Genomic DNA, 12,949 nt, shown 5'->3' on the forward strand with positions numbered 1-12,949 from the left:
GCCATACCTATGCAGATGGTGAAAATGTTCCAAACTGTCCATAATACTGCAGAGAGGGTTGGTTGTATTTTGGTACTCAACTTGGCAAAGTCATAGGAATAGGAAGTATTACAGGAGAGAGTTAATATCAAAGAGAATCATCATGTCATCTCTCTCTCTCTTTTTTTTCTTCTTTTCTTTAATTGCCTGGTCTGTCAACAATCCGAATACTAATTGTTTTGGTAAATGAGGGCCTAGGCCCACTTGCAAATACAAACATCAGGATTGAGAGCAGAAGAGATGCTGTCTACATAGCAGGAGAAATTCAACCTGTGAAATTTTTTGCTAGATCGCACAATGATCCACTTTCAGCAGTGGAATAGAAAAGGCTGTTCAGGAGCAGCATGTGAGTCTGGTGGCCATTCGTTCTCCTAGTACTTCCTCATGGCAAATTAAAGGGACCACGTACAGATACACTGTTCTTAAATTTGTCTGTTCCTTTTTTTTGCACTTGCTGATGCTGTCTGCCTGTACAATCTCTTGTGACAGCAAGCTTCATAAAATCACTGCTTGCTATGTAAGGATGTGCTACTTTTTATCTTTGTTAAGCTGATCTTGATACAGTTTTGTCACATTCCTCCTTGTTATAATATTGTGGGCTTTGGTGAGCTATAGTTCTGCAGTCACCTTATTTTCCTTAATGCTTTTTAAAACATTTTTCATATTGCCCTCTTGGTCTTCTGCTCTTCAATCTCTCTTGTTGTGAGGCAGCTACTGTTCTGTGAATCATTTGTGTTGCTCCTAACCCTGTTTCTTGAGTTAGAGAGAGCAGATCTGTCTGGTACAATGGTGTTGTAGAGCAGCAAAATTAAATTCTGTCTTGATTTGTTGCTTTTCTTAGTGATAGTCAAAATTTTATGGAATTTCTGGCTGTGATTGAGCTCAGAGAGCTGTGATCTGGCTCCCAGATCTCTTCTTTGCACAAAGCTGATGTGAGAATGTTAATGAGGTTTAGATTTTTCCTTGAAGCATCTTTCAGTTCACATGCCCCTTTTCCCAATTAAGTTCTAATAACATTTCTTCATTATCCTTTGGTGGGAAGCCTCATCAAAGGCTTTCTTAAAATCCAGGTCTGCAGGATCTTAATTTGTGTGCCTGCTTTCCTCTACACATCCTGAACTCATGGTAGGCAGCAGAGCAGTATTTTCCTTTACAAAAGGAATACTCTGTTGACTTTTTCCGGTTGGATATGTATGCGCACAGCAATATTCTTTTGTATGGACTCTACTGTTTTACCATGAGTAGCATCAGTGGTCCTTTTGGGACCTTCAAGGCTCCCAGGTCAATGCCACCTGGTGCACTTAGTGATTTGGCTGGTGTAGTACTTCCCATATGTGCCCTCCATGTTGACGAAGCCGTTCTGATGTTGTGGACAACATGCTGTGTGAGATACCATCTCATTATCCTCACTGGTAAAGACAGATGCTGAGGATTTGATGAGCTTCTTTCCTATGACCTTTTTTATCCTTGAATACCCTTTTCATACTTCTGTTGGAAAATGATCTGCCAACCAGCTAGCTGTGTTTCATCTTAAAAGTTTCATGAACATTTTAGTCTCAGCATGAGCATCTGTTGCAAGGTTATCTTAAAATTCTTCTTCATGCTTTTAATTTCCTGTTTGCATTTGACTGCCCTGTTATATGGCCTTTCCTGTTTTCATTTTCATCCTCCTCACTTTCAGAAATTTCCTCATGTTCTTTTTTTCACTCTCCTGACACATTTTGAGCAGCATGTCCACTTATTTACATGAAAAGAAGTAGAGGGTAGACTTTTATCTTTCATTATTTAGTGTTTTAGTTTGTAGTTGCCAATAATGGGTGCATAATCAGTTTATTATTTTTGAAATTTAGAATATTTTCTCCTTTCTTTCTGTCTTTCTAGCAGAAGTAAAAAATTTACCTCTGCAGAAATGTGAGGGTTTACAAAGTGAATGAATTAGAATACGGCAATGTGGCTGGCTTCCTTTGAAATAAAAACCATTTGACTTTTCAGGTGTTATATACTGGACATTTTTAAATCTGCTGATATAAAAATGGATGTTTTTCATTTTTAGTGATCCAAATACCCACAAATCAATTTTTTTTTTTTTGTCATTGAAATTTTGGAGATGCAGAGTTGCATTTGACATTCTTGGATAATTGAACACATACGTACTCCTTAATTTTATGAAAAATGGCTGTAATTTTTATAATTAGATTTCTTCTGGAAAATATATCACAGTGGAACACTGTGATGTTGTGACTGTAATGTTGTCAATCATTTTCCTTTACTAATGGCTAAAATGGTAAAGATTATTAGGGATTTGATTCTATTCTGTTCTGATACTAGTCCCATACTTCTGGAGGGACACTGTATTAGATGATACGAGATGCAGTATGGGGAAGTTCAGAGGTTTTGGCAAGCTGATGAGATGTGATTCTGTAAAAGTGAGAAGTAGCGTGGGATTGTGGGATCTGTACTTCTTGTTTCTCTTAAATTATAGTAGGAAAGTAGTTAATATAATTGGAGTGGTTATTGCTTATACTTCAGATTTAATGTCCAGCTGAGATGAATTATAAAAAGGCTTCTCAGAACAGTGAGATCTTGGAGCACTGTCTCAGTTGACATGGGGAGAAGAAAAGGAACCGAGTACTTTCTTAAGGTGTAGTTATAGCCTGATCAATGCTTTTGAAAAACTTAGCATGACCTGTGTGTAGGCAATAATGAGGACCCAAACTCAACAACCTGGGAGGTCCCTTCCAATCTTAAATGACTGGAAATGCTCTAACTTGGGTATAGACTCAGGAAAGCGTTATTAGCAGATTACTTAATGACTCAATTGGCAGGTGGAATTTTAAACATTTTAGAGTCTAAATTGAGTTAATTAAGGGTATTGGGCTAAATCTTTGTGCTCAGTTTTGATGCCTGCAGCCGTGGATTTTTCTATTTAAAATGCTCAAACCTCAGCCCAATATAGATATTTGTGGTAAAATATAAATTTAATGTGTGCACTTCGTTAAGTGCTTCTACTTGGGTAAATGTTTACAAGATTTTTTGAAAATTTTGATGCAAAAATAAATTCTGTAGAGCCCGAAAGGTTATCTACTGCCAGCTTAATTTAATTTCAAGTTCGAAGTTAATTTCAAATGGCTGACTTGCAAAATAGATTTAATTTTGAAGGTATTGGTTTGATATTAGGGATATTGTTTAAGGAGTGAGTAGAAATAGGAGACAATGGTTTAGTAGGCATAAAAATGACAAGAAAGAGTTCACTAATTCCTTAGTGAGTAATAGCTCAAGGTTTAGGGAGCTTTATGTTTTTTTAACAGAGTTGTAAATTCCCAAAAGTATTCAGCATAATATGTGTTCTGTGTCTCCTTGTACACCCAGTGTGTTTTAGGGAGTATGGATTTCCTTCCATTTTGGACATTTTCCCAGTAAGTCAGTGTCTGTCGTGAATGTGGAGTACCATTTCCTTGGAACTGAATTTCTCTGGTCTTGATATCTTCTGACACACGTCATCTACTCCCATCCTTGTGATGAGCTTCCAAAATCTCAGAGAGTGATATGAAGCACAGGTGCTTCATGGCTACAACAGACAGCTTTGAAGAAGTGCTTGTATTTACTAACTGATTAAATCTATTTATATCATGGAAAACTTGCTTATCTAGGTGTCTGATCAGAAAATTGCAAACTGTCTTAAAATAGTGTATGGTGAGCAGACCCTTTCCACTGGGAATTGCTACCCCTCAGCTTGAGCAGGAGGGCTGGCTGAATCCACTGGTCCAGGTTGTTGGCATGTGAAGCAAACTGTGACAAATCTAAACTTTCAGCTACGAGGTTCAATCTGAAAGAGTCGCTTTTTTGAGAGCATTAATTCAACTGCTTTGTGGTCGATGGACCACATTTTTGATTTGTGACATTAGGACTATCTAAATGGAGGGTGCAATCTCTGGGCATAACAGCAATGTTTCTCATTTCAAGGAAGTGGTAGGAACAGTAAAGTGCTCTCTGCTTTTTCTGTGTTTTTATTACTTGCATTAAAGTTAAGGAGAATTTCATATCTGATAATAGAAGTTGTTTATGAACTTTAGGTCAGGTCTTGGTTAGGTTTCTAGAAGTTCTAGAATAACTACAAATGATGTTTGTATCACATTGTCTAGAAATTGTATTATAAGATTCTCATCATGTTATTATATTACAAATTGGAAATATTCTGAAAAGAGTAATTTTGGAATACAATATCCAAAAGTACTTGCTTTTTCTCATCCCTCTTGTGTGCTTCAAAAATGAAGAAAAATTTTTTTGAGATTCATGAAATTAGTATGCTGTGTTCATGTAGTTTTGTCTGATTAAGTAAAGAATTTCTGTAATCGGATGAATCCCACACACAGCGGTGAAAACAGCATACACCTTTAAAATACACTAATTTGTCTCTTACTCATTGCAAAAATGGGCTATATATAGACAGGGTTCAGTCTGCAGTGGAAAGGTTTGGATCAGCGAGTCATTTTTTGCCTAAAAATATTTGCATGGTAAAAATATCCCTATCTGTTATTGTTCTCACACTTTCCAGATAATAATTATATCTAATGGTTAGCTGATTTCATGCTGAAGGCTTCAGCTCATCAACACACTCAAAGTCTTGCATTATACTGGATTATTCCCTCTATTTTGAAGAAATTCATGTGCCTGAATCAGAGACATTTAAGTACCTTGTTGAATTACTGTCTGTATGGAAATTGTTTTTCTCCTCAAAATAATCAGTTTTGGAACTGGAAATTACCTTCTATTGATGGTTTTAGTGTTTTTTTCTAAGTTGTGCCACCATCAGCTGTTGCTCACTTTAATGTTTGTGACTCTGCAGCTATCCAGACAATTGAATTATTTTGTGTGTATCTTCAGAATAATTATATGTCTCTTGACTGCCTTTTCAGTTTACATGTAAAATTAGCATTTTGCCAACATTGTCATTGTTTAAAAAATAGCAATGCAAAATCTGGTAGTCCAAAGAATTAGTCTCTTTTTAATGTAAATAAATAAAAGTTTAAATTCACAGTTATATGAGGTGTAACATAAATTTTAAAAAGCAAAACTTTAATCTATGTGTGTAGCTATTTCTACATGTATTTACCTTGGTTTCTGTATTTTAATATTTTTCAGACAAGTATAAAAGAAGGATTACTACTGAAGCAAACCAGCTCTTTTCAGAGGTGGAAAAAGCGCTATTTCAAACTTCGAGGTCGTACCCTTTACTATGCTAAGGATTCAAAGGTAATTCTATGCTATTAGTGTCTAAAGCCATTTTCTTGTGACTTCAATTTTGTTTAGGTTTATAAGTTCAGTAATAATAATAATAATGTAATGATTTCTTCATGGTTGTTTTATGTAAAAACTGCTGTATATAGGATGTAGTGTGTTAAATCAACTTCAAGGAAGATTAGTAATTTCTCTTGTTTTTTTTGATGAAGTTTGTCACAGTTATTTTAACCTTTTTGACTATTCAGACAAATAATAAAGTAATTTTAACGAGTTGTGGAGTTTTTTTGTGGCTCTCAGACAGTCAAAACCAGTAAAAACTGGATAAGGCTTAGAAGTTATCCCTAAGACCAAATTCTCTTAAAACTCTTCCACTCTGATGCCCATAGTAATAGTTATGTGAAATCAAGATAGGCTGATTTTCTGCCAAAACTGATATATAAGGGAAAAAGCTGTTTCCCTTCAACTGAATTTTTTGGTGGGAGAATTGGGGATGGGCAGTGAGGAATACTTCTCTTGTCTTTGAAAGGTTTTTCCTTCCTCTCCCCCAAGGCCACGGCCAAGAGCATTTTGTCTTGTTGGGCTGACTCAGACTGTGCTGTTTCATAGCTGTGGGTGTTACTTTCCTTTACCCTGTGGGGTTGTAGCATCTCATGGGAGGCGTAGGTGAGGTGCTTCAGGTCTCCATCATCTTCTATAGCTTGGCTTTCTCAACAAAACTCTGTCAGTAAAGGCACAGAGACCTCTCTGGAGCTGTAAGACTGTAGCTGCACAGTGCACAGTTGTGTGGCTATAATGAATCAAGGGAGCCCAGCACTACAGTACCTCTGTTGTCAAACCTCTCTGCACTTGGTGCTACCATGAGCAGTTTACATCAAGGATAAACATTGCAAATAAGAGCTCTGAGAAGGACAACCTCAAATCACAAATATGATGCTGAGATGTTTTGAAAATGTGAGCCTACCATGTTAGATGAGGAATATGGGGTATTTGCACACCTTTGGATCTGTGTTGGTCTCACCCCAACAAGGTCTGTGCCCTTGCTATCTTGGGAGCCACAGAACTGTTGTAGAATGTCCAGAGGAGGAGCACAAAGATGATCAGCCGGCTGGAGCACCTCTCTTATGAAGACAGGCTGAGAGATCTGGGACCTTATGGCAGCCTTCTAGTATCTAAAAAGGGTCCAAGGGAGCTGGAGAGGGGCTTTTTACAAGGGCATGTGGTGGTAGGACATAGGGGGAATGACTTTTAGCTGAAAGAGGAGAGATTTGGACATTAGGTAGGAAGATACTCTTTACTGTGATGGTGGTGAGACACTGGCACAGGCTGCTCAGAGAAGCTGTGGATACCCCACCCCTGGAAACATTCAAGGCCAGGTTGGATGGAGCTCTGAGCAACTTGGACCATAGCAGGGGGTTTGGAGCTAGATGATCTTTAGGGTCCCTTCCAACTAAAACCATTCTGTGATTCTATGGTAAAGATGAGAGAAGAAGGTCTTATGAGTAGGCAAATTGTGCCAATACTCTAATGCTGAATCCAGACATGCTGAAACTCCCCCAACATCGATTCTCCTTCCTGTGGCATGGAAGAGGAAATACATGGTAGGACTAAAAAAATAGGTATTTTTGTTAGGCTGTTCTTCTGTGCTACAAAACCATGAGCATAACAGAACTTAACTGATCCTTTGCCAGAGGCGAGCATTTAGAGTAGACATGTATTTCTCTTGTTGGAACATCAAACAAAGGAGTGGAAGGGATCCCTTCAGGTCTTTGAGATACATCTTCTCATATGGATACTATATCATAGCTACATGACTTTAGAGTTCCATCCTAAAACTAAATAATTAGTTTACATTTTGCTGTGTGTGAATCTCTCTCCTCTGACACCACATTTATACTACACACGACACTCTAAAGCTTCATCTGTGTAAAAAAAACCCCTTATTTTAAAAGACATTTTAAAGCAATGTAATTATGGGGCCTTTAGATATAATCATGTACCACTTCGATAGCAAGTAGAACTGTGTTTAGAGGCCAGCTATGAAATTTTATCACATCATCATTGTGTTCTATTTTTTCCACTACTTTTATTTTCTATTTTTATTTTTGTTTTCATAGACACAATGACATTAAAGCACATTTTGTAAGCCTACCTGAAACTAGACTCATACTTAATTTAATGCTTCTATGTTCTTTTCCCTTCACAGTCTCTAATATTTGATGAAGTTGACCTGTCAGATGCCAGTGTAGCTGAATCAAGCACAAAAAATGTCAACAACAGCTTCACGGTATGGAAAAATTTAAATACTGTTTTTGAAAGCTGTGGATAGACTGTTACTAAGAAAATCAAGAGTCTTCTCAATTGCTTATTTTCCTCTGTTTGGAAATAAAATGTCTTTTTTTGGAAATGGTTTAGCATATGAGAACAATGCCACATCAGCTATAGAACATTTTATTTCAGTGAGAAGAAATGTCAGATGACACTTGCTTCAAAAGATGATGATACAAGGCCTTAAAAATACAAGAAAATTCAGTATCAGTACTTTCTTAGTACTTATTAGTACAGCTTGGGTTTGTGCTGTAGTTTCTCTCTAAGGTGACATGCTGAATTAAATCAAATGTAATTGTGTTTTTGTTTTAATTTTCCTAATCATAACATTTTTCATTTCCTCTCATATTGAAATGCATTTTATTTTTTCCACTGCCAATCATACCCATGTATGTTTCCAAGTCATGTGGAAAAGCTGTCCCTACAGTTGCACCTTGGCTCTGATAATGCTGTAAAAAACGTGTTCATAAATCCCCATTCCTGCAAGTTCACAGGTGTGTTTTGCATACACAAATGGTCTTCCATTTATTGTTCAGCTGTCTGTTATAACCAAGTGATAATGTCTGACACAATTCCTCTGCTGAGTCTTAACATCTGGAAAAAAAATTTTGAATATGAACTAGTTATGAGTAAGACCAAGGGTGAAGTTATCCTTTTGAAGGTCTCGAGATGTCCCGCTGACTGTAATGGCATCATTTTTCTTAACCTGCATGTCCCTTTTTTCTCTATTAAAATGTTGCTTTTTCATTTTCCTGATGTTTTTAATTCCACCGGTGAACATTATTAGTCCATTTTACCAGTCTTGTTTTTTCTTCTCCAGAGCAGTCAAATGCAAGCCTCATGAGAGTTTCATAGTTCTTGCTTGCTGTGGTACTTCCCAGGCAGCTGCACAAGCAGTCAGAGCACTTCAAAGATGTGCTCCTGTTGGCCATGACAGTCCAGTGTGTTGTGTCAATCTAAGCTGCTCTATGGACTAAGAACACAATTAAAAAGCCTGCTTTGATGGAAGGTCTCAGATGAAGTGGTGGCTGTGTAAGGTACCAGCCTGTCTTTTGGAAAGGTTCTTTCTGTTGCCTAGAAGTTCTGCTTATTCAGAAAAGTGAGATACTTGGGCTCTTCCCTGGTTTTTGGTTTTATTTGGATTTTTTTGGACTCGTTCAGTATTTGGTGTTTTGGTATCCTTTATAATCCTTTAGGCCCATTCAGCATCTCATTCTTCATCAAAAGCATGTTTTGCTTCTAGGATCAAGACTTCTGGGGAAGACAGTAGTGAAAAAAGAAATCTCTGGCTACAGCTTTAACAGCTTCAGAGACACTGTTTATTTTCATGTCCTGAGTACTTTAGGGCAAGCAGTGTTTTCTCTAAGGAGTCTTCAAATTAATTTTGAAAAATTATTTGGATGTAAAGCTCTCCTGGATTGAAGAGTCATCTGATTTGACTGTGAAATATGGTAATAGTCGTCATCTTGCTTAATCTTTTGGCTTCTTTCTTTGTGTTTGCCTAACCCAGTCTCCCAGCAACACAGCTTTGTGAAGTGAGACATCTCTGACCTTGCCTGCACTGGGTTGGACTCAGGGACTGGGGGTGGAGTGGGTGGTTAGATCTCCAGCAATACTCCTTATAAATAAAAGGAAACATTTCTTTTTGCTTTTTTATTTTCTTCCATCTTAAAAAGGTAATTCTGCCTCTCTTAAAATGGTGAGTATTTTTATTTAAGTTTTAAGTGATCTGTAAGCATTCTCTTTGTTAAAAAAAACCAAAAAATAATCTTTAGCCTTCTCAAGTTATTGTAATCCTCTTGTTTCTTTGTCCCAGTAGATAATGTTTTTAACACAAAGTGACGCAGATGAAATATACAACAAATGACAATTTTTCTGGGAAAACACACCTTTAAAAATTTATATATTTTTTTTCTTTAAAAATTGTTTTGTCATTTCATTTAAATCCCACCCTCTCCCCTCAATTTCCCACCCCCAACTTGTAGAAGTTACTGTTTTGCTGTCTTTTGCCCTTTCTAGTTTGTCTGTTTGAAGGCAGAGGTGTGTGTGTCAAGTATTTCCATGCTCTTTTTTTGGATAAAATTCAAGTCCTAAAATTAGTCATAACACACAGATTTAAAGTTGAGTTTATTTGTAATGCACAAGCTTGCAGAATATTTTATGTAACTAAATACCACTGTTTGTTCACTGGAATTACTCTTCCTATCTTTCTGCAAACAAGTTGAGGTTAAAGGGAAAGTTGAGGTACATAATATCTGCTAATTAAAATGCAAAGCCGATAAATCAGCTCATTTGTTTCATTTTTTTCTTACTGCTGATGATATTACCTTTCAATGAACAATCAACTCACTTCTAGCAATTGGTTTCTAGTGCACAAGCTTGCCTTTTAAGACATTATAGGTATTTTGTAGCTTTGAGCATCCTTACCTAGAGGTTAATAGGTAACCTAGACGGAAAGGTGTCCCTCGACTTCAGAGCCTTTACCTAAGACACTCAAGGCCAGATTCTTCCTATTGCCTTGTTAGGTACCAGTCTCCCAAGTCTGTGGGAAGAGAGAGAAGAGATTTAAGCAGCCAATTCAGCCCATGAGAGATTTGCACCACCCTCTCCATCAGCCACATCAGGAGCTCATGGGGGGTTTTTGCTCAGCCCATGGGCTGAGTTCAGTGGTGTGGGTGAAGGCTGACTCCTTGTAATGATATTGGGTACTCTGCTGAACAAGTTTTTCCCCAGCATTTTGCTTCTGCCTCAGAGGGTGTTTTATGTTGTCTCTGCACAGCCAGAGGAGTGTAGTTGCTCAGCATGTTACCTCTTTGGGGAGGCTCCCAGGATGAATCAGTCTCCCACCCTTATTGCACAGAAGCAGATGGGGCAGTGACCAGTTCTGCTGAGAGCTGTAATTCCTTGTTCATTTTGGTTTGCAGGGATGGAAGATGGCTTGTTGATACCTAGAGTGCATTTAGGAAAACCTCTTTATTGTTCTCAGAACAAGACTTGAGACCAAATGAGGCTGAAGAGTGCTCTCTGGCTTGCAAGCGTGGGCTTTTAGAGCAGTGATGGTGTGCTTTTGTTCTAACACATATAAGGAATGGGATTTTTAAATACTAAAAGGATTCTTGAACAGGCCTATTCAGATAATGTTGCCTTAAGGCAACAAAGGTGATTATGGATTGTGATTTCAAAGGAAATTATCTTCGGTGAACTTTGGGTCGAAGTTTCTACCTCTGCCTTGCTTTTGATGATGAAGAACTGATGCACATTGCTGAGCAAAAATAATCTGTAGATATTAAGCATGCTGCCTCTCAGTAGTTGAGCCACATGGTTGTACAAAATTCCCTGGGTTACTATAAGCCTATGCTGGAGTCTCATGTTAAATGCACAGGCATCATGTGATAGCACGTGTATTTTAATCCATCCAAACTTTTGTTTGAAACTTTTAATTCAGTTATGGTTTTTTTGATGGTAAATGTGGTGGAAGACAATAATTTTATGGGAAAATACTGGCTTTCAGGCAGTACTTTGTATAGCTGGCTTTATCTAATTGCATTTAAGAGTAACAGAGGAAATAATTTCACTGTCATTCTGGAAGGTGTCCTCCAGGAATATGGGAGTTAACATACTACATGATATTCAGGGTGGGGATTCAGCTTCTCCTAACTTCTGTGTGGGACTCAGTGATGGGTTTATAGGCCCCTAAATGTAGGTATCTAAAAGAAAATTAATAGGTCTTTAAAGCAGATTTCTGTAATTGCTCAGTTCAGTTTAAGACTCCAGTGACTATTAACTACTTCTCCCTTAGCTACAATAGGAGCTTTGTCATACAGGGCACCTAAAACATAGGCACTTGCTTTCAGCTTTCTGAATCAGGTGCTGAATCAAGTGCTTTTTGTTGAATATGCATCTTCTGAAAGTTGTCATCTTGAGAGGGAGGAAGCTGCAGTAGGCAGATCTGCTATCCTGGAAAGCCTACTGCGATTTTCAGTAATTAGAAACTGGCTGGAAAGGAGACTTTATGTTCCAGCTAATAACACTGATTACTAGGATTCTGGATATGCTTGCAGAAATGTCTAACATAATAGATTTTTGCTGATTTATTGGTTTTAGCAATGCTTTAGACCATATAGACCACAGGGTCTTGATTATTTATTGTGTGAAAAAAATACTTCCTTGGAGAACTTTTAAAGTGCTGGGCTTCAATAAAGTTTTCTCACCTAGTGTTATGATGCAAAGGCAGTAGAAACTTATAAACCATCTGGCTTTATTATTTTGTATTTTTTATTACCTCCATTTGATTTGACTGTTTTCCAAGGTAAATAATCTTTGTCAACATTCTTCTATACTCTTGCCTATTCTTGCTGTTGTCCTAATTGTTATTCTGCAGCATCATCTTGTAGGTGAAGTGACATGCTTGACACTCAGGGAAGCCCAAGTCACAGACATCTGGGATTATTTTATAAATTAACACTCATTTACATTCCTTATGGACCCCATGTTTTGTCTGTTTTCTGCAGTGGCATATTGTGCATTTTTGTGTCCCCTACATTGATAAGATCCTTCTTCTATTAATTTGGAGCTGTCTGTAATTCATAAATATTTCATCTATTCTTCTGTGGTATGTATTTCTTTGTTTTTACCAGTACTGAAATTTTTCAAGTTACTGTACTTTCTACTTAATACATTGCTTGGCTCACTTTGAAGTGCCTTAGAGATCAAGGGGGGGAACTGAGTAATCAAAATTTTGTGCTGTCTGCAAATATTTCTGTATCTCTGCTTTACACTTCTCTTCCAGTTTAGGAATCACACCATAAAATTTTGTTGGAGAATAATAAGCTGCTTATTATCTATTAAACTTTTTTTCATATTACAAATTCTTCTTATTCCTTCTTACTTTTATACATCCCTTAGTTTTTCATCTCATTGCATGATGGTGAATAAAATAATTGGTCTTTCAGTTCAACGTTTCAATTAAACATGATTATGGATCAGCCTGATGTTTTAGCTTTTCTGAACAGAAGTACTTAATTTTGTTCAAATTAATCCTTTAATTAATTAATCCCCTTATGGGTTAATTTTTTAAAGTATTATGTTAAAAAAAACCCAAAGAAAACATGAATGGCATTTCATTAAAGTTAGTCCCTGAATGTATTTTTGTTACAAAAAATTAAATAGTTTTTTCTCTGATTTCCACTTCTTTGGTCAGACTTACAAGTTCACTTGGACTGTAAAACAGGCGATTAGCTTAATATATTTTTAAAGAACAATAACAAATCTTTATGCAGCTGTCTGTGGTTTTATTGATATTCTGTAAATTTGGATACATTTTGTAAAAACTAAATATTTATAC

At 37.0% G+C, this 12,949-nt stretch overlaps 1 protein-coding gene across 2 annotated transcripts in view; it reads left to right on the top strand.

Moving 5' to 3' along the window:
- DGKH (diacylglycerol kinase eta) overlaps positions 1-12,949 on the top strand; it is a 163,025-nt gene that overhangs the window by 78,836 nt on the left and 71,240 nt on the right. For both annotated transcript variants that reach the window (XM_069009793.1, XM_069009797.1), the window contains exons 3-4: positions 5,182-5,292; positions 7,484-7,564. In XM_069009793.1, coding sequence (XP_068865894.1) covers positions 5,182-5,292; positions 7,484-7,564 — 192 coding nt within the window. The remainder of the gene's footprint in view (positions 1-5,181; positions 5,293-7,483; positions 7,565-12,949) is intronic.

The sequence above is a fragment of the Aphelocoma coerulescens genome, chromosome 1, assembly GCF_041296385.1.
Source record: "Aphelocoma coerulescens isolate FSJ_1873_10779 chromosome 1, UR_Acoe_1.0, whole genome shotgun sequence".
Taxonomy (NCBI): Eukaryota; Metazoa; Chordata; class Aves; order Passeriformes; family Corvidae; genus Aphelocoma; species Aphelocoma coerulescens.